Consider the following 27,023-nt stretch of genomic DNA (forward strand, 5'->3'; position numbering starts at 1 on the left):
CGGCATACAGCTTTTTTCCCTTATATATTATTATTTCTTTCCTTTGGTTCTCAATTCCCGTTGTTCTTCAATCTGATCAAGCCTCTCTCTCCGTATCATACATTCTCTGTTTGTTTTGTAATAAGAGTGAGACCTTCGCCCCCAGCAAAAGGATTTTCTCTGTTAATGGCCTCTGTAAGGATCAGTGTAGTTTCATCAGAGCTGCTGGCAACTTAGCCGGTCAGTGCTGTTAAGAATTATCATGGGAGAAAAAAAAATACAGTTCGGCGCAAGTCTGTTCTTTTATGAACGATATAACGTACACTGCGAGATCTGAGGGTTGTGAGCAGTCCGCTGATTTTCTTTACCAACGTGAGAAACGAACATTTAACGATTGGTGGATTATGTTCATCATTTTTAAGTTAACATTTTATTCTCACGGAAACAACGCCGCTCATTAATAAAAAAAAAAAAAACTCCGCGGGAACTGGTGCGTGGTTTAGTGATCGGATAGATACGATGAAAGCCACACAACTACTAGATGCAGCTCGTTTTAGAACGGTTCGATAATTACTTCAAACACGTGGTCATAACGTGAACAGAGGATTTAGCTGGTCGAGACCAGGTCGCCGCTAACACATGTGCCAGTTTAGAAAATCCCATCAGCCCACGCAAGTTTATTGCAGACAGTTAGGATACAGGACAAGCGAATCATTACGAAATCAAAGAGGCTAGTCGAGTTAACCATCCAATCCACTTGCAGTAACAAGTAACTGTAAGAGTTGGGCAAACTTTTGATATCCGCCCTCAGTTCCCACAAATGGATTCATGCAAAACAAATCTCTTGAAAATGTTAGAAAACAAATTCATTTATCTATAGGCGAAAAACCACTTCTAAATCTCTTTACTTAGAGAAAAGCAAAATAAACAAGTCGAAACAATAATATTTTCAAGTTTAAAAAGGCGATAGCAAGCACAAAAAGCAAGTAGAGGAAGTGAGTAAAACGAATTAATGTCTTAAGATTAAGCAGATTAAGAGATTATGAAGTTTGCGGGCATGGGGCGGCCGAAGCGGGCACAGGGCAGTGTTAGTTGGAGAGATATGGGTAAGGTATTTGCCTTGCAGTGGGTGTAGTCACGCTGATGGTGATGATGATGATGACGCATCATTTGCGGTCTTTAGACATGGTTGCAGAACCAACACATTCATCAATTAAGGCGTTATACCACGATGAAACAGACGCTGGTTTTGTTGCAACATAAACAGCCGCATCACCCCTGGTCAGCATAATGGAGGCGTACATCGACTGTCGCCTAGTTCATGCGATGGTCTTTCTTTCATCTCGTAGAATTTTACTGCACTTTACACACCTGGATGGATTGCCAAGGCGGTAAATCGATGGCAGCTTCCAGCATGCATATACCGTTTTTCATTTGATGCAACGTAATAGCAAGCACTGTCCTCTTTCACGGAGTAGATGCAGCATTACCAATAACGATAATTAGGTGTGTGAAGCAAAACATGCAGCTCTGCTTATTAGTGTTTATTCTGTATTTGACATCAGGACCTCGACTTCGATACTGCGTGCGAATCATAGCTTAATATACATGGCTGCAACCCTTTTATCCCTGAACATATAAAGTCACCTCAAGGTGTTCACTATAGGTACGCATGGAAGGAAACAGGAAACGCACATTGCGTTCTTTACAGTCATTAGAATGAAGAGACGGCTAGTTTGATTCTCACTCGTACCTGCTACTTACATTAATTCAAGGGGTAGCTGTCATATACCCAAAGAGATCCAGAAAGAAAACTACGAGAAAATGCGAGGGCACACCGCGGTAACCAAGCCACGAATGCCTATTTGGGCAGACTTTGTCCATCCAAGCCAGAGATGACATGGCATTTTCCGGAAGAGAAGGACAGTTTCTGCAGTGGCTACCTCCGCTTCCTAAGATCTCGAAGAGTGAAAAGAAAAATTACTAACCGGGCTGCCTTGTACGTTGGAAGAGGGAGAGGGCGAAAGGAGTGGAAGAAGAGTTGAGTAGGCAGGCAGTCGCTTAAACTAAACGGTTCCACCGCAGCTCACGGCAAGCGTAATCGTGCAATGCGTGTGCGCAACGCCAGCAAACCGAGCGGCGCTCCAACGCATCCTCTGGTCCACAGAACATCCACTAAGCATCCCGGCGTTTCAGGGAAGCATCGGAGCAAGCGACGCTGAGAATGCAGCAGGTTATACAGACAACTCGCTCGCATAAGCGCAAGCACAAGCAACACAAACGCGCGATGGCGCGCGACCACGTTTGCAGCGGCAGTTTCGGCCGCTCCGCGCTTCTTTAAATAAGTGAACGACGCGTGCGTGCGCGCGCGTTTGAGAAGCGTATGTTTCTCTCTACGTACTACAGAAGGCAGAGAGAGATAGAAAGATAAAGGAAAGAGTCAGGGGCGGCCGCAAGCTAGAACGCACAGCTAGCGGACCGATGTCATTAACGCGTAATGCCCAACCACGTCCGTTCTCGTACTTCTTTCAATCTTTCCCTTCTTCTCCTTTTCTTTTGCTTTCTCTCTTTTCCTTCCTTTATTCCGACTTTCTACGGCCAGAAACGAAGCCGCGCCTCTGTCCCCTTCGCTTCCCTATCCAAACCTGCTTCGAAGGACGCCGCGAAACAACACGTTCGAGCCGTACGCACCGTGAAGCAAAGCTTTCCGAGACCTTCCTCCACCGGCCGCGAGGAGCTGGTGGCGGTCCGAGAAAGAGGCTGTTTATCGCGTCGAGGCGATTTGCTTCTAGAGCACGGGCTTCGTCCCGCTCGTCGCACGCCGCCGGAATTGCCGTAATAATAACGCCGCCTCCCCCGCACCCTCCCTCCTTTCTTCCTTTCTTTCCCCTCTGTGCCGCTCGTGCGCACAGGCTCCTTGAGCGCTCCGCGTCCGTTTTAAGTGCGCGCCGTGCCTCGGCGACTCGTCCCGCCTCCTCCACCTCCTCAGGACACTACCGCTGCTATCTTACGCATACTTTTTTTTTTTCATTTTAGTTTTCCCTTCCCCTTCTGATCGTCGTTTCCTCGCTTAATTCCCGGCGTTGCGCCGGTTTTCCTTTTTTCGGGAGTGGCCGCGGAAGCACCTCTCCCTATAGTACACCAGCGCGAATCGAGGAGGCGTGCATCCCGGCGGAGTCGCCAGCCGAGGTTGGCGCGCTATCTAGGTCAAGTGCTGCCGGTTTTGTGCCGCCCTGGTTTGTTCGGAACTTTTTATTTGCTCTGTATTGTTTTTTTTCTTTATGTGGCCTCGCCGCAGTGCCGGGTTTCCTGTTTCCGGTTCGTTCAGTATCAGTGACGCTACGTGCGAGACCGTAACGTCTCTCTCTCTCTCCCTCTCTCACCCCTCCCTCCTGCTGCCTTCCTTTCCATCCACGTACGTCCAGGTTCCGACTTCCTCCCTTTTCTTATGGATTATCAGTGGCGTTCCTGGTGGGATGGGCACGTTTTCCATAACTCGCGGAAATGATAGACGTCACGCCGCGCTGCAAGTTACTCGGAAGGCATTCACTCGGGGGGCTATTTCCTTCGAAAAGCCATTTTTATCCGCAAAGAATGAATGGAAAGGTTAATGAATTAATTTTTTGAAAGTGTAAGCACTACCTGGTGCAGATGAAACTGACGGGGTGAATGAGAATACGGTCTGCACAGAAAATATGAAGCTTCGCAATTGTAGCGGCGGCTGTGCGAGCAGTCAATCCATTAAAGAACACAAAACATCTATTTTGCGAAGCGTAGACTATTCGGAAGCCTTCATAGCAGTCGTAGTGGTAAATTATCATTGGAAGAGTAATAGACCGGAGAAGTAAAGGAAACCACACTTGTAGCCGCAGTACGGCTGTTCCAAACGAAGTAGGCTGTGTTGCACTGTTATCAAGATTACGTTTGTTCGCTCGATAATAAGCACTGCGGTTCATGTTTCGGTAATGCGCTCAAGCTAAGGACAGGCAACGGGAGTCACAGCGATGAAGTTATCCTGGGAGAATTGTGTAAGCGCCTCAGAACGGTTCCTTACGCTTCCACGCAGGGATAGGGGCATAGATTGACTGAATTTTTTGTTATCATAAGCGCCATGACATCATTTGCACTGGTCCTGTTGGCAGCCGCCATTAGTTGGCACACTTCACGCCAGCAGTAAAATAGTAAACCGAGGCTAGTAAGACCATACTTGCACACATTTTGTCCCTAGTCGAAGCTTCGGTCCGAGGCAATCCTCTGTGTTTAGGGCTCAGCACTGCACTCTGCTGTCGCACACGTTCTTATTCTGGTTCCCCACCCAGTTTTAGTGAGTCAAGTGCATAGCCATTTCTATTCAAACAAAATACGCTTTTAGGTCTTTCAAATAAGTACAGTCTCGATCAAAAGTTTTCAGGCCAGATGGTTTGCTTTTGAGCTGCATACTGTAGTATTTACGTCACCCCTAAAAAGCGAACAGCTTGAAAGGTGAGGACGCCGATTTTCCTAACCTAACTGGGTTTGAGAGGTTTAGGGTTCGCCTGACGTCTTTGACAAAGAGTGTGCGTTGGATTTCACTTGGCGGTTTACTTCAGAACCTACATTGAAGCGAGAACGTGCTCATGTAGTCCCTGTACGGATTTCTGTGCATGTTCCATGGGTTCAGATTTATCAGCACACTTTCTTCATGCAAATTTTGCCGTTATTATATTTTTTTTACTTTCTGAGCAGGCCGTTTGATAATTCATTTTTGCAGAGTAATCTGACAAAAAGATCATTTTTATTTTCAGTTAATAGCATTAGTTCTGATAGTGGCATGTAGTAGCTCTTTTTCTTGCTAATAAAAGTCGGGTTAAATCTCACCCTCCTGCATATCATCTCTCATATGCGCCTCAGTATCAGCAGAGCTGAATCTATTGTAGTGCAACAGCCTCTCGGTCCTGCATCAGTCGCGTCTTCAGTGTCCCAGCCAGTTTCTGAAGCCTGCCACTCCATCGGGACCTTTGGCTATAGCTACCGCTTTTCATCCCTTGTTAAGGTTCTCTCTCTCTAGAACACTTTATTGGTTACCATTTCCGAACATTGCTTGGCGCATTCAAACTCATTGAGATCGTCTTCCCGATTTCGGCTGATACCCTCAGCTTCCTTATCTTTCTTCAGCTCCATTATCTTTCTGCCTCTAATTCTTTCCCTTTGGACAACTACGATCTGCGCACCAACAACACTGTAGTAACCATCATGAAATCCAGCAATTAAGCGGCCTCTTTCACTTCACCCAACTAAGAACTAACCACAGAGACGGGAGCTTCCGGTGATTCCGGAAACTCGGCGGCCGTTTCCACCTGACCGAACCGCGAGAGTTCGGTTTCCGAACGGCTCGTTTACGCGCCACTGATTTCATCTTTTCAACCCCAGCGCCCCGTCAGTACCCCGCAAGAAGTGCCCATCCATGCTTCAGGGATACAGCGCGGCTTCTAGTGCGGCGCAGTATGAAAGGAATAAACAGCGAATAGAAATTACCCGCTTCCTCCCCCGCTGTCCATTTCCGGCGCCACAAACACCGACCAAGCGGCTGCTGCAAGGGAGCATCCAGACGCAATCAGCGCCTGCTGCACCGGCCGCTTCCTGCAGAGCAACCGAGCGCGAAAGCAACAAATGAGCGAGACAGGGAAAGAAGTCGGCGGCGCGCGAGATTGGCCGCCTGAACGTGAAACTCGGCAGCGGCCAGGATTTCCGAACCGAGGGATGCCGCCGCTGAAGCACAGCCGTGTGTAGGTCCGAGACTCAGCAGCGCGCGCCGCTCGCCTTCTCGGCCCGGCGGCGTGAACGAGCTCCCTACTCTTGCCCTTGCAGCAGCGCGGGCAGCGTGGTGGTCGCGGGCAATCCGTCATCTTCAATCTTGCGCCGGGAACGGCGGCAGAATCACCTCTGGCGTTTTCCGGTGCCGCTCTCTCCTTCCCATGATCCGATTCGTCTTCTACGCAGGACTGTTTGCCGCTAGCTGGCCCACTTTCTTTCTTTCGTTTGTCTTTTTTTTATTTATTTAACGACGAAGTGTGTTCGTTTTCTTGGCCGCTTCTTGTGCAGTCCGGCCTCGCCAGCCTCGTTTTCCTGTTTTCGCGTTTCTTTTCGTCTGCTCACCGATTTCAACATCTACGCTGCCACGAACTCATGAATGGTCGGTCAGCAATTTGTGGGTCCAGCTTCCGTTCTCGAATCGGCATCCTGCGTCTCCTTTTCCTCGTTTCTTTGGGGTGTGGTTGTTACTTTTTTGGTGTTCGGAGTGTTTTGCGGCCAATTTTCGTTCTGACGTCCGCTCTTCTGCGCACGGGTGGCCTGCTCTTTCCTTTTGCGCTCTTAGTGTGCTGGTTAGGAAGCGTCAGTTACTGTGTGGGTAAGAAAAAGATTAAATAGACGTTACTAAATCTAACCATGAAATTGACAGTCATCCAGGTCGCAACTGAAACGAACGCATCGGTCACTGTCTCAGCCGCGGTTAGCGCGCGGTTCCGGAGACCACGCCAGCTCGTCGAGTGGGCACTAGGGCGAAGTCTTTGTATACTGAAGCTGTTTCCAAGATCCAGTGCTTTCGGCTTGAAACCGTTCGAGTTCTAGAACGCAGACTTTCGATATTAGCTTAAATTCAAGGCGCCTTTATGCTGTTGTAGTAAGCATAGATGTTAATTAGAAAACTGCACGATGCTCAAGTGCGAAAGTGGTCGCAGATTAGCTCTTGTTTCACTTTTACTGTAGCTGTGGCAATCTAGCTTAAAAAAAGAAGTACAAAAAGACAGAATGCAGGCTTATACATTGTTTTATTTTGCACAGATCTGCGCTCTTTAATAAATTTGTTGCATGTCTCAGTTGGACTTAGTGGTAAATACACGCAAGCGCCGAGGAGACACAAATGAGGCTTGAAAAGTATTGGTTATATGCAGCATAAGTTTCGAACTTCAGACCCAGAGGAAGCCCGTACCTTCGCTTCTCTCAGTCACAGTAATTACACTGCAGAGCCTTCAGAGTGGAGGGTCTCAAGGAATGAATGCGTACCGAAGCATGACGCCGAAGATTTTTAAAAATAAGAAAATTGCAAAAACAGAACCCGGTGCCGCCGCATCAACTTGATCCGAGGTTGAGCAAGGTCATACGGAAGTGCTATCATATCAAACTCGCATGTACCTTGGCGTCGCGGGCGCTTATCTCGCTCCTGACCTTTCGTTTTCTGCGTAACTTGTTCTCCAGCTGAGCTCGATCTTGTAGTGCATATCAGTTGCGTTTACTAAGGGTGTTCCACTGCGCTGCGCAGTATTGCGCAATGAGGTATGCCGCTGAGTCGAGCAGCTTTGGTTGGTTGGTTTATGGGGTTTAACGTCCCAAAGCGACTAAGGCTATGAGAGACGCCGTAGTGGAGGGCTCCGGAAATTTCGACCACCTGGGGTTCTTTAACGTGCACTGACATCGCACAGTACACGGGCCTCGAATTTCTCCTCCAAAGAAATTAAACCGCCGCGGCCGGGATCGAACCCGCGTCTTTCGGGACAACAGCCGAGCACCATAGCCACTGAGCCACCGCGGCGGCTATTGCGCTGTTCACCATACCATCAATGTTATGTTTATGTGTGTAAAGCGAGCTTCATAATTAGTGAATTACTGCCGAAACTTCGTCTACAACAACGCTCGCAGTTCGTGTGCGTCAGCCTGAGATGTTTAACCAAGGGATCTCTTTATGGCAGCCGTGCGCCAATGTTTCGTAGACTACCTGCAAAACAATGTGTTCCGATGTGCAGGTGTATCGATGCCACTCACCGGCGTCTGTGGAACAGGTTGATCTCACCGGCTGATTTTTTTCTCACAGGTGGTGACAAGAACGAGCACCATGATCCGGGACCAGCGAAGGGCCGGCAGGTGTCGGCGGCCTGTCCAAACAGCAGCAGAGCTGCCCGTGTTGTTTCTGCTACTGCTGTCGCTGGGCGACCTGGCCCACGCTTTCTGCCCTATGCGGTGCGTCTGCAACGACGAGAAACTGACGGTGCAGTGCGCAGGCGCCGCGCTCGACGTCATCCCCATCACCCTGAACCCCGAGATCCGCGAGCTGCACCTGACGCGCAACAACATCCGCAACATCATGTCCGCCTTCAGCGTCTACCAGCAACTCAAGTTCCTCGACGTGTCCTACAACCAGCTGCGGACTCTGGGAGCGGACAACTTTCCGCTGGCCGAACTCAAAGTGCTTCTACTAGACAGCAACGCGGTGACCGAACTAGAGGCCAACACGTTTCGGGGTCTTCAGACGCTCTTAGAGCTGCAGCTGAGACGCAACGCGCTGACCTACGTGCCGTCCAGAGCGTTTCACGACATGCGCAGCCTGGAACGACTCGACCTCTCGCACAACCAAATCGCCAGGATAGACCCGGACGCCTTCGTCGGCCTGCACAGGATCAAGTCGCTCATCTTAAGGGACAACAAGCTGAGCCACGTTCCGACGCCTGCCTTCCACCACATACCGCACTTGCTGGCGCTCGATCTCGGAATGAACGGCATCCCCACCGTTGTGGACAACGCTTTCAGCCACCTGGTGAGGCTGCGGGAGCTCAGCATGGACCGCTGTTCCACCGCCATCTTGGAACCGGGAGCCTTTTCGAGCCTCGTTTCACTGGCGAACTTGCGGCTTCAAGACAATGCCTTCGTTGCGTTCCCGACGGACGCACTGTCCGACCTGCACAGGCTCGAAGAGCTGCACTTTGGTCGCAACAGTGTCAGAAGCCTATCGGAGAACAACTTCAGGGCGCTCGAAAACCTCAAGCGTCTCTACATCGTGCGCTCCGAGTTCTTGGACCACATCGACGAGCGCGCCTTTAGTCAGTGCACGCAACTGGAACTAGTCGTACTCGAAGAGAACCGGCGCCTGCGCTACCTGTCTCCGGCAACCTTCACAAATCTGCGTCAGCTCTCCAGAGTTAGCCTCAGGGCCAACGGCTTTGAGTCGTTCCACCCGGATCTCCTTCCCTGGAACCAACTAATCTCATTCGACCTTAGAGACAACCCCATAGTATGCAACTGCAGCGTCATCTGGCTTTGGGACCTTCTGCGGTCTCTGGACCAGACGGGCAACTGGACCAACGTGCGCTGCCACAGCCCGACTCACTTGAGCCGGGAACTGCTGCGCGGCCTGTCGCACTACGACCTGGACTGCGACGGCCGAACGAGACGTAACATCTTGATCGTTGGTCTGTCGACCACAGCTATCTTCGCCATCGTTGTTCTGGCACTCGTGCTGTGGTACCGGCGCAAGGTGTCCAGCGTCCTGAAGAAGCAACTGGACACCGCCAGCCTCCACGACCCGCACATGGGACAGTTCCACAAGTCGGAGAGTGCGATGGCTCTACCTCCGGCAGCGCACGTCACTTACAACGGCAAGTTCAGGCCGACGCCCTTGGCGTACATCTAGAGCGACGGCCGTCGGCCACGGCGCAAGCCACAACAACACGTCCATATCCACCCTCACGTCTGTGTGTGGACGCTTTCCGAATCACGACTGCCGTCTTTCCTTAGCAGCAGCAGCAGCAGAAACAGAAGCAACAGCTGTCGTGACGCGCTGCGGCGATGGCTTTGGTGCGCAGGAACGCTTTCTTCATTTTGCATTCGTGAATAGCACGGTCCATAGGCTCTTTCTATACGTTGGGGAAAGACGATCACAGATCCAGTATGGAGTGAAGGAAAAGAAAAGAAGAGATAAGATTGCCAGGCGCGTGCCGCAGCGGACTGCAGAACACAACATATCTCCAAAAAAGAACTGCGCTTTAGTTGTGCTTTCTTCTCCTTTTCTCCCGACGCGCCAGTGTGTGCGGTGCCAACGCCCATCCCCGAGAGCGGTATTTTATGCAAACGCGACAGCGCGTGCAACTCTTTGTGAAGGACGTGTTGCGCGGTCTCCTTTTTCTTTTGCCGTACTTTGCAGTTTTTAGAACGTTGCGGCTAGAAAAAAAAAAGGCGAAGTGACTTGGTCCTACGGTGAACGTCGCCCTTGGCTTGGCTCGCCTCGACATATCCAGCAGTTTTTTTGCCGCGCTGAGGCAACTCTGTGTTTGTATAATCGTGCAGCGTAGATGTGGACTTACGTATAAGGGAACCAGGACACGCAGTGAATGCAAGGCGGCATGTGCAAAGGCAAAGCCTCCAGCGCCGCTCAACACGTTTTTGTATCGTAAGTACCTCTTCTTGATACACCTCGTTTTTCTCTTTGTTCTGGATACAGCGCGTGCTATTTCATTCTCTTCACATTATTACAGTTAAATGTAGAGCAGCGTACACTCTACCTCTAGCACAAGAGGACAGCTTACTCGTATTTTGCTCCCATATCGGCGTATTTTTGTTTAGAGTGCACCATCACGATGGAAATAAACGCGAACTGCGCGGCGCTTACGCGCTCCGCTCTTGGAATTTCTTTTGATGGCGCTTTTACCTGGGTTGTAAGAAAAAGGTGTTACAGTAATCCTAGAATGCATCACAGACAACTCTAGGATCTTTTTGCTACCATCGAAGTTAAAGCGTGTTTAAAAGAAATGCGAACAGCGGATTGCCTACGCTCCGCTCTGTTCGCGTTTCTTTCCATCCTGATAGTACATGCAGCCTTGGTCGAAAGTATTCAGGCTTTATGCTTTACCGTTCAGCCGTGTAGGGGAGTCCTCGAGGCATCACTGAAGCTGAAAATTTGTGTGCACATTAAACAGGAATGCGCCTAAACGGGGGTAGAAAGGAAGTAAGCTGTACTGTAGCGTTCTGCCTTTATATAAAAGGGTGTGCTAGAGGACAGCTCACTCCGTTTTTACTACTTTCTGTCTAGAGTTTAGGATGAGGAAAACCTTCGTCCTTACCCTTCAGTGCATCTCAGTATTCAGGAATGTGCTCTGCCATAAGACTATGCCACCTGTATACTTCCAGTCAAGGCTGCATACTTGAAACCTATCTGCCATTATTAGAAGAGAAAATGTAAGGCAACGCTTCAGAGATCGTAGGTGGGGTTTGTACGGCGCTGTCTGCTCGAATGCAGCGGACGACCACCACTCAGAGAGAATACCTGTCCCAGCGACTGTAAGCAATCGGTCATTACAAGCGCCCCGTCTAAAACTGCGTACGTATTGAGACGAAGCGAACGTCCCTGTACACAAACAATTTATCCCTGGGTGACGATTTATAGGAAGAAATTAGGCACGAAATTCACTGGGTGTTTCAAAAGGTTCTGGTCGCCGCCTTCAGAAGCACAGCAGCATGTGGTTTATTCTTGTTCCATTTGTTTTTGTTATTGTCCCGCTCAGACAGGTAGAACATATACCGGTTTTCTTTTAAGTCTGGCCAACCTTTATATTTCGAACGGACACCTTTTGGAGCCACTCCTAGTCGGGCATATTAGGATATTTTTCTGCCATGTCCCAGAAGCGGAATATTATTGAGGAGAGTTGGAACCTTTTTAGGGAGGGTTCAGTAAGAGCATGCATAACAAGTTGCTGTACTTGGAGATGTGTCGGCACTGCAGTGACATGTAGTTCCTCAAATCGTACTCGTAACTTAGCTTATGCCGTCTCACAAACTCCTCAATGCGTAGAAAAAATACTTGGAGAAGAGCTGGAGTTTTCACAGCAACACATTAAGGAAATGTTTCATTGAAAATCCTTTTTTTTTTAAGTTTGGTGAAGAACTTGCGCTCAAACTTATAGAGAACGTTGCACGCGCACGAACTAATTCGTACACTACAAAGAAACGTACTATTGCGCACCTTGTTTTCTTCATGAGTGTAAGGTGGAAGGGTGGGAGGGAGGAGGTGGTGTCTAAGCACTGGGCAGCGGTCATAAGCCTGCAAGCTATCTGGAGGACGAAGAGAACTTTTGTTAGAAGGTGGGCAGCCATGAAAAAAAATCGATACTTCCCAGCGCGCATCGTCTATGGCAGAACGGGCTGGACGAAAAGAACTGTCATTCTCAAAGGAGAAACACTTTACCAACAGTTTTATAGATGTTAATATCCGTGCGCCATGTTGTTCTTCATATATTAGATCGCGAGCGCCTGCTCATATTCTGTTGTGGCGGTCCAGCCTAGAATCTAGCATACATCCAGTCCCTTCTTTGTGTGTAGCGTAAAGCAGTACTGCCCTCAAGTATGTCGACTTGACTTAGAAATTTCGTCGCTGGCGCGCATCGGAAGCCACGACTGACATAAAATTGATGCCAGCGTATAGGGCGACAAGTAGGACCAACGAAAAAAACTGGAAACTTGCTGAAAGACGCTTCGTAAATACACTGAACTTTTTTTTTTAAATTTAGCGTATTTAAGAACAACGTATCAAGTGTCAATAATATTTCTGCGATTTGGTGGCCGCGCAGAAAAACAGGCGCGTTAATGCGCCTAAGTGTGGCCACACTGCCTTCCTGCTTTGATGCTATCTCGCCAGTAAGCTTCGGCTTGTTCGGGTTAGCCGCGCGCTCCAGTTCTGCGAAGTAAACAACGAAGCAATAGATACAATGAGGTTACGCTTATATTTAAGTTCTGGTAAACCAGGGGGGAACGTATAAGACACTTATTCCCACTCAGATAGCGACTTTATCAGCTAGACGGTTACTGCTGGTTGTAACGGAAACGAGGTTCTATTGCTTTCGCCTAAGGATATACGTTGAATTTTGCCCGAGAATCCCACTTGTATCATTTTCGAAATGGCCCCACAGCGCAAGCTATCTCGAATTCAATGAGTCGTAGAGGTTTATTTTTTTAACTAACTATAACATCAGTACAAGCCTGTTGCATGTTTACTATTCTTTAAGAACACCTATTCTCCCTCCCCTAAAAGGAAAATGAAGTGAGCCGCTCTTTTCTGTTGCATAGTAAAAAAAAAGAGAGAGAGAGAGAGAAGAAGAGGCTAACGGAGAGAGGAAACCGCCGGCGACATAAAACAGCCCATTTAACGATGTCGCCGTTCGGAAGCGCCAGGACGTAAGGAAAAGTCTAATGGCCCATGTTTCTTTCTAAAGCCCGGTCCTTTGTTACCCGCTCGCCATCCGCTGCTGCCTCGGTGACTGTTCGTAAGGGAGGAGAATGTGCTGGGCCCCGAAACAAGTCCTCTTCCAGCAATCTGCTTACGGGCGAAAAGCACGAGGAAACCCAGGGATACCAGCTTCTGGGGGAGGGGGCTCATGTAAATGCTAGAGCCTGCTAGCGCCCCAACCCTAGCCGAACTCGCGCGACTCGGAGACCCCATAGCAGCTGTGCCAGTGAATTCCGTGCAGCTCTGCCTCAACTGAGCAAGCAATGTCTGCAGTTGCCCTAACAACGTGCGTGAAGTTTGACGCGCAGTACGCATGAACCAAAACCACCAAACCTCTTTCAGGACATCTTCACACGCACAACAGAAACTCGACGTAACCACGAGCCCGTCCCTTAACGCAAGGATCCCTTACATTCCCGAAATGCCCAAAAAGACAAAAAAAAAAGCGCGGCATTGGTTCGGGCGTTCGATTATGCGATGCGAAAAGGAAGAGTAACAAGCGTAACTTATTCAAGCAATACCTGGCGTGTTTACGCAAATGCGACAGTGGCGCGAAGCATCGATTCGTGGCGAGGCATGCTGTTATGTAAACGGCGCGGCTTGGCAGAAATGTCGCGTTGCAGCGAAGCCATCACGGCGCTGGTGGATCGAAGGTTGGTCTTATAGCAGGCGCGCTTTAGAGAATGGTGCACCCCGTTTAGATAGGCGTACACTCTAAACACATATACACCTATATGGTAGTAGAACGGCAGTAAGCCGTCCTCTAGCGCATTATCTTTTTTAAAGGGTGTGCCCTAGTGGACAACGTTACTCCCTTTTTTACTCCTCTCTGTTTAGGATCAAGGGAGTTATCAGAAATTGAGCATTCGTCTCGGACAGTTTACACGACCGTTTTTCATTGAAATGTCCAGCGCCTTTGTTCTCCAGGTAGATTTTTCAATGGAATACTGAAAGCACCACCATAAATTAATGGTAAGCATGGATACGCGATGCTAGCTGGACTACGAATGTGTAAGCGCCAATGAATTATTATTATTAGATCACCAGAAGTTACTAGTGCTGGTAATATGCTTGACGAATCACGTTTAATTCATTAATCTGCACTCACGGAGATGTCTAAAAGAAGTTGGAGGATAGTACTTGAGGCTGGGTGAGACAGGAACCCGTTTTAGGGTAACCTTGAAGCTTTGCCTGTCGAGTAACGACCACGACATTGCTGAAACATGGGCCTGGACACGAAATTTTTCTAAAAATTGAAGTAAGCCTCACTGTTCAGCGTAAATATTAGCTTAATAAAGATCTGAATTTTCGAATTTTAGGGAAACCACGTCCTTTTAGACGCTTACGAAGATTGCGAAGTGTTCCGTGCAGCGAAATTCATGCCCCGTTCTCTTCTCGCGTCCTTTCGTGAAACGTCTTTTCCTGAGGGTTGTCGTGGCTGGAGCTTGCTCTTGGCTGCACAGAATTCTTTCCGATGCGGCGTAGACCGGGCAAAGCCCCGACGCTTCGGGAAGAGCGCAGTCGCCGGAGAGAGCCGGAGCGCGCGCGAGGCGGCCGGGGAGAGATTAGGGCAGGGCGCCGTGATGACGGGCCGCGGCGCGGAGGAAACGAGGAGCAGCCGCCGCCACCGCCTACGAGAGAGCACGGCCGGAATGGGGAGAAGCAGCCCTGTTTTCGCACAGATTAGGGATTCGCGGGGAGCGGCCGCAGCAGCGCCTCCGCCACTACTACTATAAAAGCCGGCGAGGGAGAGATGGAGAGAGTAACGCTTGCTGCGCGAGAGAGGAGTTCAGTTTCGCCGTAATGCGCACGGCTCGTGGCGGCTGCTAAGCGATCCCACTTTCCGACTGGGAAGTGGACACCTGTCACGTGGTTTCCTTCCGCGTGAACTCGCCCCGGCGCACATGGGCGAACGGCCGCTGATATCGTGGTCTCCGCGATTAAGCAGGTGAGCTAGAAAATACCTTCGCTACTCATCGCGCGGTTTTCGCGTTGCGTGACGTCATCACCGAAAGCTTTAGATTTTAAGTGAGAGGAGAAAGAAGCGCAGACTGCAAAAATTGCTTATTTATTATTTTTTTACAGCCGTCTTCACGTGACCGTACTGATACCTATAATCTCGGCGCCGACAAACAGGTTTGATTTGCGATGCTTTGAGGAATATACCAGTGTGAGGATGTCGAAGTAAACGTCCATCCCGTTGGAGCTGACTCAACTGCGGAAAGCGCGTGCGTCTTACCAAACGTTGTACTGTACCGTAGAGTTTACAAGGCAAACCAGGAGAAAATAAACGGGCGAAAGCATTCAACATCAAGAAGCAAGCTTGCATGTCCTGCTTTCCCTTGCACATCAGATTACGTCGAGTTTATCAACATCATGTTACAGTGCCCAGCCACACAAGGCTCTGCAAGGGCAAAACAGAAACGGGAAGAGCACAACGGCGACGGCTTTTATATTCACCCCTCCCGGCAGGGAAACAAAGAGCTGCGATCCCCGATAGAGGCTAACAAAGGAGCGGCCCAAGACGAGGCTGTGCTCGGCTGACTTGGTAATCAGCAGGTCCCCGCCGCGTCATTATTGTGACAGTCAATTGTGTCGCCTCTGCGAGGAAAGAAGAGGAGGGGAGAGAGCAGCTTGCCTGCGTATAAATTTATACAGGGTATCAAGGCGGAATCCCCGAGCGCCACGCAGAGACAAGAAACAAAAGGGCCCACACGCCCGCGGCAGACGCCGAGGGGCCTGCCGTCGCCACGCAGCAATAAGATGTCTCCTGTCACCACCTGTCACTTTCACATGGGATGAAGAGATGCGGCCGGGCCACAGTAGGCGCGGCGGCCTCCCTTGCTGTACAGAATGAGGGGAAGGGAGGCTGGACGATCGGGAGGCTTAGTCCCGGACGCGACTGGGCTGGATTACCATAGCGCAGAGGCAGTCCGGCTGTTCCTCGCTCGCTGGACAGGACAAAGCCAGGCCAATCTTTTCCCTCCCTCCTTCCTTCCTTCCTTCGATCGTCCCGTAGCGCGGACTGGATCGCTGCTCACGAACCTGCGCTCGCTCGATGAAACACGCTACACGTCGACAGCTCTGTCACTCGGCAAGATTCAAGCAAGTGGCCGGCGGTCGGCTGGGCTTTCAGTAGCTATAGTTCTGACATGACGTCTTCAATCCGGTGGAACCTGGATTCTTGTTACGGAGAGGATCGGCAGTGGCGTCTTCCTGGAGCTTTTTCCGGGAGCGCAGGGATACCTGTTTGCCAGATTCAGACAATAAAGCTATAGCGGTGGTACTGGAATCCACCGCAGGAAAAAGTTGGCAGTGGCTTTGATATGCCAGGATATACGTAGCGTGAGGTATTGGTATATCTTGGATAAGCTTGTTGTTATTAGCTTGATTCCCCCCGTGTTAAATCTTGAAATTCCGGTACGTGTAGCTATGACTAAATTAAAGAAGACACAATGTGCAGTATCAATTGTGAAGCGTTTATTTATTTCTTAAGCTTTCTCTTCTTGTACTCTTCATTGGTGAAGCCATGGGCCGTCGGCGTTCGTTGTGTTCATTGGTGCTGGCGTTGGCAACGTTTTACACTCCGATCATTTGCTGGAAAGCAAGTGCGCGCAATGGCCTGGGTCAGTGGACGCTTGAATCGTGCTTGTAGGTACGTGGGTTGATGAGAGAGAGATGTGGGCTGCAGGCATCGACAAGGTTGTTCCAGAAATGCGGCGCTGAAGCCATATGCCGTCGGCGGTTCACTGCCGTTCTTCCTCCATGGAACACGGCGTAGTATCTCTCGGCATTTATACATGCGGCGCAATCTCCTCGCGCATGCGCAGTAGCCCGCAGCGGCGAGCGCGCGCGGCGAGGAAAGCCAGCTGTGCGTAGTGACGTCACTTGCTCCTGGCGCATGCGCAGTATGGTCGAGCAAGAGAGCACGCGAAATTTCGAGACTGTGGCGAATGTAGCTCACGCTACAAAAAGAATGAGACAGTCCATGGCTAGACGAAACTTTGCACTACGGCTTCGTGGCGCAATGGGTGAACGGCTAGTTTCAGGCGTGGTGGAAAGGAGTTCAGTTCTCACCCAGTGCGCATGGATAGTATGTTTTTGCGTGCTAGCTCAATTCCTAGGCCTTCTATGCCTTTCTTCAGATCGAAATTCAACCCCTTGATATTTGTTATAGTGCTTTCCTGGTTGTGTGGGGACATTTAGGTCAGCACTGGAGATGCTTTTCAGGATTTCGAGGGGGGCTTGGCCCGAGAGAAGCAAGGACATGACAGGGACACAGGACGGAGCGCTAACTTGCAACTGAAAAAATTGGAAGGGAAGCGAAATCGTCGTCTCTGTATAGGGCAGACCGGTCGTTGCCTCAAGAACGCTTAAGGGTACATGCTGGCTCTTTTAAAGCAGCCACAGCTTACAATTAAGCTGACTTAGTATTGATTAAGTTGCCGTTGTCATCTAATTTTTGGAAAAACTGAAGTTGTTGGCCGCTCTAAGGAACAGCTAGCTAGGGAGGTTCTAGAGGCGTCACTCATTCCTAACTGGGGAAGTGATAAATGCGTCAGTGACACGCCGATTGTTCTGGTACAAAATGAATCAGTGTTGCTAAATGCTGAGTATTTTATTCAAAGCTGCTGTTTGAAATTGGGGGAGGTGCTTCCAATTTTTTTTATGCTCCTTTGCTTGTTTTTTAGCCCTCCGACTATCTTAGTTCAGTCTACCTTGATGTCTAGCCGCCTCCTCAAATCAGTGGATATCTGAGCATACGCGTTTGATTCCTCGGGCACGTCATTTCGCTTCTTCTTCTTTCAGGTGCAAGTTAGTACTCGTCCAGTGTGCATCTTTTGTCCTTGTTTCTCTAGCGCTAAGCCCCCCTCCAAATCATGCCCTACCAACTCGCCCAAACTTCCACTTTGCTCAGTGCTTTTCAGGCTCCGTCGTTAACTTCCAAGCTGTGAGGCCTCCTGCTTGTACTGATACTGACTGCAGTTAGCGAACCAGACACCTGAACTCACTGCTTGCATGATCTGTCTTCGTTACACCCACACATAAAGAGTGTTGCTTCATGGTCGGCATCAGTGTATCAGGAAACTGTTGTGTTGTGTTAAGTTCAGGGGTGCATAAGCATATAAGGCTTATCATGCGCCAGTACCAGTAAATGGTATAGTTGCATGCAGCTACACGTCCTTGGCAGACCTAATAGTCTCTTTTTAAAGTTTGAACTTTGAATCTTCTGGATTTTCACGAAGACATCGCCCAAAAATCGCGCAAAGCTGAAGGTACTTGCTTCCAGGAACTCTACGAAGTTGGGAAGGGTGGCTACATGAAGCCGGGTAACCTCTACGAGCGTCATGCGTGATTTCTATGTAATTTTTAATCTGAGAGAAATCATTAGGACCAATCGTGGTGGTTCAGTGGATTTGGCGTTCGGCTGCTCATCCCAAGGTCGCGGGTTCGTTCCCTGCCACGTCATCGTATTTTAATGGAGGCGAAAATGAAAAACGCCCGTATGCTGTCCAAATTCAGTGGACGATGAAGAACCCCAGGTGGTAGTAAATTTATTCGGGGCCCTCTGCTACGGCGTATTTCATAGGCCATGTGTCGCTTCGCTACCTTAAATCCGACAGGTTACAATTTACTACTATAGGAGAAGAAGGGCGTAGAACAAGGGGGAAACAATAATGACCCGAACCAATGCGCAAATAAAGAAAGGAATATTCTAGTGTCTAACTACTTAATTGAAATACAAGTAATAATTTCACATTTTTGTGGATGTTCGTTCACTTAATATCTTCCTGTACTACGCAAGCACCCGTTTGTGACTAGGTAGATACAGTATGCACATATGCAAGCAAATTCTCACATTAATATAAGTGGTGGTATAACAGTAAAAACAAAAAACGGCTGTGCAGAACACTGCGGGATTAGGAAAGAGAAATCTGAGGAACTAGAGCCTATGGATAGTACTGGAGTGAAGCGCCGCTCAACGCAGATTTTTTTTAGCTTGTTGTATATTACACATTGCGTGAAGAAGATATCAGAAGATTCGAGTGCGTCGTATAGCAGCTGAGTTATGTCACAATGACTGTCGCGTTTCTTCATGAACACCTTGAGGTCAGATAGCAACAGCTGTGACATATAATGGCAGGGAGGCTACGCCCCACGTGTACTTTCACTTTCGACACCGAGGAAGTACATTAGTGAAGGAAATGGCCAAAATTAGGAGCTTTTAACATTCATGGCGGCGCTGCGATTCAACGCTAATCAATGAACTGATCCATGCATTCCTAAGTAACGTTACACGCAAGGAGCGACCTTCTGAATAACAGAGTTAATGGAGTGGAACAAAGCGAATTTAATAAAAACAAAATAACAACTACAAGAAATACAAACGAGTATTGCTTTCTCTAATAATGATTGGTGGTAATTACACTTTCAAGAGATTAATAATCACGCGCTCCGTTTGATCGTTCTCAACTAAAACCTGCTAATTTTGCAATCCGCGTCTCTAACGCCTTCTTCACCTTATATTCGATGTCCCGAGTACTGCCTTCATGAATATATCACAGCTCTATGCACTCTTGAACACAATCCCGGTCCAACCACATAGTCATTCGAGTGCAATCACAAAAACTCAGGGACCAGTTCAATAAAGCTTCACAGCACGCCATGCTATCTTGGAATCGTTCACGCTTTTAGTGCAGCCATCGGTCTTTGTCACGAGACAGCACCGAAGCAGGCAGAATGGCTTTTGGAAGGGCCAATATTGGGCCGGTAGGTGCATTTCGCGCTTCGATAGAAACGTTTGGTCGAGTCTCTCATTTCGCCCTCAAATAAAACCGTCTCAGCGGAACCAGTGAGTCGTGGCGCAGCGCCAACTCGGATCAGCGGAAGCGCATAGGCCGCCCGGGGCGCTGGATGTATGCGAGCAGGTGACATCCGATGCCGACTGCATTACCAAGAGGCTTCGACGAGCGAGCGTGGAATTCCTCCATCCGCCCTCATCTTCCGCTCACGCTTGGCAGCGCGAGACGCGAAGGCAAATTGAAAACGTCCGCGAAGACATCCGGACAAAGCAGCGTCCGAGCTTATTGGTCGAGCCGGAGCCCCGCGCCGAGCATCTGGGCATGCGGAGATGACTGCGCCGCCGGATCAGAGGCGCTAATCCGGGCGGCCACTAAAACGCCCCGAGGGGCTTTGCAGCCAAGGGGATGACTCAGAGCCTGTCCGGTGACACTCTCCGGAATGGGGCTTTTCGCCGCACCGGACCGGGAGATCCCGTTTTATGATAGCGGGAGCACATCTAGTTTCAAGCCGGCGCCGTTGGTCCGGCTTTAGCGAAAACTCAAATGTAAACAAGCCCGTGTATTTGGTCCGTTAGCGCGCTGTTACTTTTTGCTTTACTCGGGTGTGTTAGTTTAAAGCTCACCGTTTTGCTATAGCTCCTTCTTAATCTTTAATCTCCTAGGTGTCGCTAGAAGACTCTGGGCCAATGGCCTCGGGGATTTTAGTTGTCTGCCGTTTTGTTAATCTTTAAAGCGGAGATTAAATAGCTTCCCTCTTTCAGTTTTTTTTCCTGAAAAAGTGCCCCATTTCTTTTTTCTTTTTTTGCTAATGAAAATGCCCTCCGATTTTAGTTTGCTTGCGCAATAAGCAATGAGAGTTCTTGATTTCACAACAATGCAGCTCACCCGCCTGGATTAGAGGGCAGCTGTTCATTGAACTTTATCGTTACTGTTAGCCTTGGTCTCTAAATCCGCAGTTTCATTATATGCCTTTTTTCTCATTTTCATTCATTATAATCGTAAAGGTGAAGGCGTAAAGCGTTTCGCTTTTCCACCAGTGACGGAAGAGAAGGCGTCAAGACTCTGAGCACGTATTGAAAGCGCCCGAGTCTGAGAGGCAAAAACAAGCAAAGAAGGGAAAAACAAAGCTCAGTGCGTGCCAACCTTTCTGGCACGCTCTTAAGACCGCTATAGAGAGAGCACGAGTTTCGGGCCGTCTCTTTCGCGATCAATCACGCGAGCTTGAAATTCTACGCATGCAGTTCAGCCACCAGGATCAAGAGCACTGCAGTGAAGCCGAGCCGATAACAAAGCAGAACCCCACCGATCTTTTTTTTTTGTTTTTGTTTGCCGTGGAGCATTTCGCTTTTTACCCCACAAGTGAGCCTGTCCTTAGATATGGAAGAAAAAGATCTTGGGCATGCTGGCAGGTGATCAGCTTCTTTTCTTCGAACATTTTACCCATTTTTGTAGTTTTTTCTCCAGTGTTCCACTGTTTTCTCACTGTGATAGAGCAGGCAAGTTCCTCTCACTCGCTTCTTTTGCCTATTTTTTTCTACGCTTCTTCAGCTTTCCACGACGGCGATTCCATCTGCTTTTGCACGTGTCTGTAGTTCTATAAGCGAAGTTTTTTTTCGCCCGCTTCACGGTTAAGAAATCTTGGCGTTTGAACCTGCAAAGCTCCCCACGTCCCCGGAGTCTATCCCATTAAAGAAACGACGTGGGCATGTTCTTCGTCACGAAAACGTGCTCTTTTCGGATTGGCGGTTTCATTTGCTCCGAAACAACCGCGTGGAGTCTAAATAACATGAGCTTCTGGAGAAAAAAAAGTATCTATAATCATTCGTCCAGAGCAGCATCGACGTAAGAAAAACGGGACTATATGCTATCCCTGCTGTATTCTTTCTCTTACTTTCTTTTCGGCTTTCGCAAAAGGCGCCCTCAAGTGCGCTGGCGGCGTTTAGCGAAGGCGAATCCAATCACGGAGCCCGAGACCTACATCCGCCTCGTACAAAAAGGAGCACGAAAGGACACGGTTAAACGGCAAAAAGGCGGGTTCATCACGCTCATCTATATACGCGTAGGAAGCTCATCTAAAAGACGCCGTTCGCCTCGAAGCCGAGCCCGTTGGGAGGGAGGGGGGCCGCGCACGGCGATGCAGATGAAAATCTCTTCTCCGTCGTCTGCGTCGACCTTGTTAGCAGACGACGAAGACGACGACGGAGAAGCCGCTTCTTTCGTGGCTGCGGCTTGGCTCGGCTCATTGTTGCCCGCTTCGCTGCCGAACGCCGACCCCGTCCGGGACGGTTTCAAATTATGCAAATGATGCTCTCACGTTGTCGCGTCACGTGCCAGTTGCAGGCGTCGGTGACACGTCGGCTCCGGCTCGGCGGGATCTGTTCTCGCTTTGGTAATGATATGAGCCGGCGTGACCTCGCGGTGGGAGAGGCGCAGTTGTGCGCGCGTGTGAGCGACAGCTCACGTGGCGCCCTCTGGGAAGAAACTCGGTGTCGGCGTCACGTAGTGTATCACCGCTTACAAAATTTTCATGTTCTGTGCCACTCAGATTTGATGGAAGTTATCTACTCACTTGCTACAGGGGAGCGTGCAGGAGGAAAAAAGCAAGATCTAATTTTGCGCATTATGTGCCGGCTTTTGCAACCCATGTTTATACCTATCAGGTTCGACAGCTTTTTTTTTTTAAGTCCTTTGAAAAACGATGTACCCTTCAGCATGCCGATAAGTGCACCTAAAATGTTGAACAATCATGCACATAAAGCAAGGTGGCACTTCAAACAAAGCTGTGCATGTATAATTTTTGCCGATTTCCCACAAAGTATATTCGTTTTTTTTTTTTTATTCGTGAAGTCTGCCTTGAGGCATAAGTTGAGAAAAGGGGGAGTGGAATATAGGTTACAGAAAGTTAAAAGAAGGAGTGTAGACCAGTTTCGGCGAGGTACTCGCATAGGCTGCTGGTGAAGTGATTGTCCATAGTCCACTTCACATAGTCCCCGTCGCGGTTCCACCACAGGCCGACCTCCCTGAGGAGCCGTTTTCTAATAGGGGCCGTCGCTGGGCAAGTCCACAGCAGGTGCCGCACATCACAAATGTCCGGTGCAGCGCCGCAGTGAGGGCACCTCTCAGTTGCTGGCAGATATTTATCACCCCACCGATAACGGACAGATGGGGTCAGGGCCGCCCCTGCCCGAATCCGGCGCACTGATACCTCCTCCTGCCGAGTTAGACTACGGGGGAGAGGGTGCGAACACGGAGGAATTAGAGCGCGTGTTCGCTTCCGATTCACAAGTATATTCGGTTCAGCATCCCATACATGGTAGTTCCCGTCACTATAGCTGAAAGAAAAAAAGTTTAAATCATATTCAACAGTTCTGGACGAAGGCATTTTTGAACGAAAAACAGCATATGAACGCAATTTCTTTTTCATATAATGAAAGATTTCACTACAACAATCAATATATCCCAAGGCAATATCCCAAGGCAGTCTTGTATTTTTTTTCCTACTGACATTTTTGCTATTAAAACGCGTTCCCCATTGGTTTTCTATGGCAGACTTAACAGTTCAATGCGATCGAAGGGATAACTCTTAAAAGAATGACTTTCATACATATCAAAAGAACGAACCATTACCTTCAACATTTCCAAAGCAGTATCGTACAATTTTTCAATTTTCAAAATTTTCGACCTAGAATGTTAGACATGACATGCTGTGAACAAGCGCAAATGAAAGAGCTGGCTCGGATAACCTCGTGCACTAAAACTGTGGCAACCGTTTCAGTACGCTTAGGGAACTAAAGTAACTATAGAGAAGCAAAACGAATAAAACAGGACCAACCAAGTTTCTACCAGAGGGGCTACAAGAATCGACCTGTGTAAAGCACTAGTCGAAAACGGGCACGGCTTATAACGAACCTTCAGCTTCCCTCGTATGCCGCGACATGCCATACTGGTTAGAGGCAACGGACAGATCGAAACGAAGGGACCTCTTCTCAAACTATAATGATCCGGAAACGCCGCGTTTAACGAGTACCACAGGAACGACTAAAGACAAAAAGCAGCGAAGCGAATATGGGAAGCGATAACCGGAATAAAACAAACGGCGTCGAAGTCCACATTTGATCAGGCCGGGCAGGAATAAAATGGAAATGTAGAGGAGAAGGCGAAGGCAGCACGCAAGGATAGAAAGAAGCGTAGAGAAAGAAAGGTATAGCATGGCAAGGAATTGAATGGCGACATTTCGCAAGGAGATAGGAGAAAGGAATACAGCATAGACCGAAAAAAAAAAGAATGAAACTGGGGAGAAGGGGCGAGGATTAGGGACTGACAGTAATTCGGGTTTGGAAGTCCCCGGCCGTGTTCTCCAGAGATTACGGCGCTGAAAGGCGAACGAATTGGAAGCCGGTTCTCTCTATCGGCGCGCCGCTGTTCCTGCCTGCAGTCGAGCTGCGCTCTTCATCTCGACTGGCAAGCTCCGTCGACTGTCTCCGCTGCCGACGGCTGCGCCACCTAGAGAGCAAGAAGCGCCGCTCGTGTTCTCTCCTCCGGGTCTCCTCTTATTGGTTTTGAGACGCAGCTCCTCCTCCTCCTCCTCCTCTCCGCCGATTTCACTGTCTTCCCACTCCTTCCCCCTTCTCTACGCACTTCATGTTTTTTTTTTTTTCTAACTTGTCACTCAGGGCTGTTTTCAAATTTTGATTTTTCTTCTCTCCTTTAAAACACCAAGAATATCCGCATTTTCAGATGTTTAGAGGTCGAAGTCATACAGTGAGCGTAGGTTATGTAGTGGTTAAGTCTTTTATCTTTGTGATCATAGACAAGACACTCGCTTGAGAGCAATGAGGAGGAGTATAACTACAGTCGAACCTGGTTATAACAAAACGGTTTATAACGAAATAATTGATATAACAAAAGAATGAAGATTTCTGTTGGAAGCTGGGTCAACACGGGCTATAACGAAGCTACGGCTATAACGAAGTAATCGCCGAGCCCTTTCAGCTTCGTTATAACGAGGTTCAACTGCACTTACTTTGATCGTTTTACAGTCGGCGACTAAATGTAAACAAGCAAAAGTAAACAACCAATTCATCTTTCTTTTTATGATGATTATAATGTAATAATGTAATGTACAGTGTAATGTAATATGAGAGCTGGAAACCTGTAAAGAGCGTGCGCGGTGCATGAAATTCGTAGGTTTCAGGAATTTGTGCACTTTAATGGAAAAAAAAAAAGAATTGTCACGATGCGAGTCCATGGCGAAAACACGACCCTAACGGCAACCGCCTGCGCTTCAATGTTTTTAATTTCAGTTTCACTCGGACTTCATTTTCGTTTTCTTTGAACATCTGTGCGAAATTGCTTGCGACATGAACGCAATGCCAGCAAACGATGAATGTGGAACTACCATCTTGCACAGCAAGAAAACAATCCCCTCTGAAGGACTTGATCCGATTTCACGTGACTAACAACACACAGACCGGTCTTTATGAATGGCTGCTGGTATATAACGCACCCTGCATCACCAACAAAATTGTGAGTTGAGATCCAGGTGAGCCCGGTCCAACCAACACGCAGAAAAAGTATAGAAGTGTAACGCAGCTGTAAAAGTAGAGCTGGTACCTCCGAAGAATGCATTGAGTAAGCTTTAAGTTGTGCTCCTGCTAAGCTTTAAGGCCACACGTAACAGCGTGCAAATGTAATCCGTTATTACCACAGTAGTAGTAGCAGCAAGTACTTATGCAATAACCAGCGTGCACTTACGAATGGCTGCCTTGTGTTCATCAAGCTTGTCGGGCTTTTCGATGTTCATGGTGTAAAAGATGTGGGTTTCTACGTGGACACAGGCCACCACCCACCGCGGGTTCGAGCTTCGCGCGAGCCAAGGGCCCCGATCAGCCGTCACCACACACACACTGGGACACCGATGCAGCGCACTCAACCTCCGCTGGGAGGAGAGCGATTCACCGCAAAGAAATAGGCCTCCAAGTTCACAAAGGAGACGTTTATTCACGTCGTCCTTCAGCAGTACACACACACTCAATTGTCACCCCGTCCCGGGGGCGCGCGAGGAGCAAGGCTCCGCTGCGCGCACGAAGCGACCAGAGTAATGCGCGCCGCTAACACGCCGCTGCAGGAGAATGTCCCCGCGGCAGTGCTGTGATCCCTCTCTCGTGTCGGCCGTTGGGCCGGTTGCGAGAGAGAGTGGGCAATAAACGCAAGGTACGCCTGTCGGAGGTCGCTGGACCCCGCTGGACAGGCTCGAGCCGCTGCAGGTCAGAGGACACGTGCGGGCGAGCTCGAGTAAGCACTCGTCCGAACGGCAAAGGCCGGCACGGACAAACACAGTAACGTACGCACCTTACGCTGTCTCGGAGGGATCTCTCTCTCTGGGCCCCGCTCGGACGGTCGCGCGGCGCGCGGCCGCCCAAAGCGGGGTCCCGAATTCCCGCCAAAAGGCGCCAATGGCAAAGGCCCTTGGGGAGCCGGGGCGGAGCTGTGGCTAAATGACAGTGATTAGTCACCCAGCCGCCTCTCCACCGCCTGAGGCGGGAGCAAGGGAAAGAGGAGAAACAACGCGGGAGGCCGGCTAGCCGCGCAAAGGCGACGGCGAAAGCCAGGATTCCCACAAAGACTTGCCTCTTTTATTGATAACAGAAGTCGAGCAACTGCTTGAAAATACAGCACACAGCGCTGTTTTCATCTGCACACTTGAAAAATCAGTAAATAGAACTTTTTTCGTTATATTTTTATTTTATTTGAAGATACCCCTAAAGACCCTCTTACGAGGGTATTACATAGGGGGTGGCAAAAATTCGAACAAGAATATACAAGAAGGAACATCTAGCATGAGTAACAGAGCAAAAAAAAAGAAGAAAAGAGCAATAACTGGTAGTCAGTAAGTATCAAAATGTGGCGGAACAACCAAACGCAAAAAAAAAAACATGCATTCCGCCCCCATTTTTTTGTACTAAAATGAGTTATTCGCGTTCGGGCCCATAGATTTTGAATTGACGCTTATAGCTTCACATGAACGACTTTTCTAACTCTCCGGTATCACTTTTTCTTTAAGCGCTAGTTTATTGGCATGTTTTGTTCCAACCGACACCATGACAACGCCGGCACTTTACTTTCAAGAAACGAACGCGCGAGTTCTGGACAAGCAGCAAAAAAAAAGTTCACGTTTAGCTGCGAGCCTAAAAGCGTCAACTCTTAGTCGCCTA

At 49.0% G+C, this 27,023-nt stretch overlaps 1 protein-coding gene across 1 annotated transcript in view; it reads left to right on the forward strand.

Moving 5' to 3' along the window:
* Nucleotides 1–27,023, forward strand: part of LOC149342511 (uncharacterized) — a 134,515-nt gene that overhangs the window by 99,328 nt on the left and 8,164 nt on the right. The window contains exon 3 of the mRNA XM_089544900.1: nucleotides 7,829–10,177. Coding sequence (XP_089401026.1) covers nucleotides 7,850–9,421 — 1,572 coding nt within the window. The 5' untranslated portion in view covers nucleotides 7,829–7,849 and the 3' untranslated portion in view covers nucleotides 9,422–10,177. The remainder of the gene's footprint in view (nucleotides 1–7,828; nucleotides 10,178–27,023) is intronic.

Source organism: Amblyomma mixtum, chromosome 5, assembly GCF_055824585.1.
Source record: "Amblyomma mixtum isolate Tamu chromosome 5, ASM5582458v1, whole genome shotgun sequence".
Lineage (NCBI taxonomy): Eukaryota > Metazoa > Arthropoda > Arachnida > Ixodida > Ixodidae > Amblyomma > Amblyomma mixtum.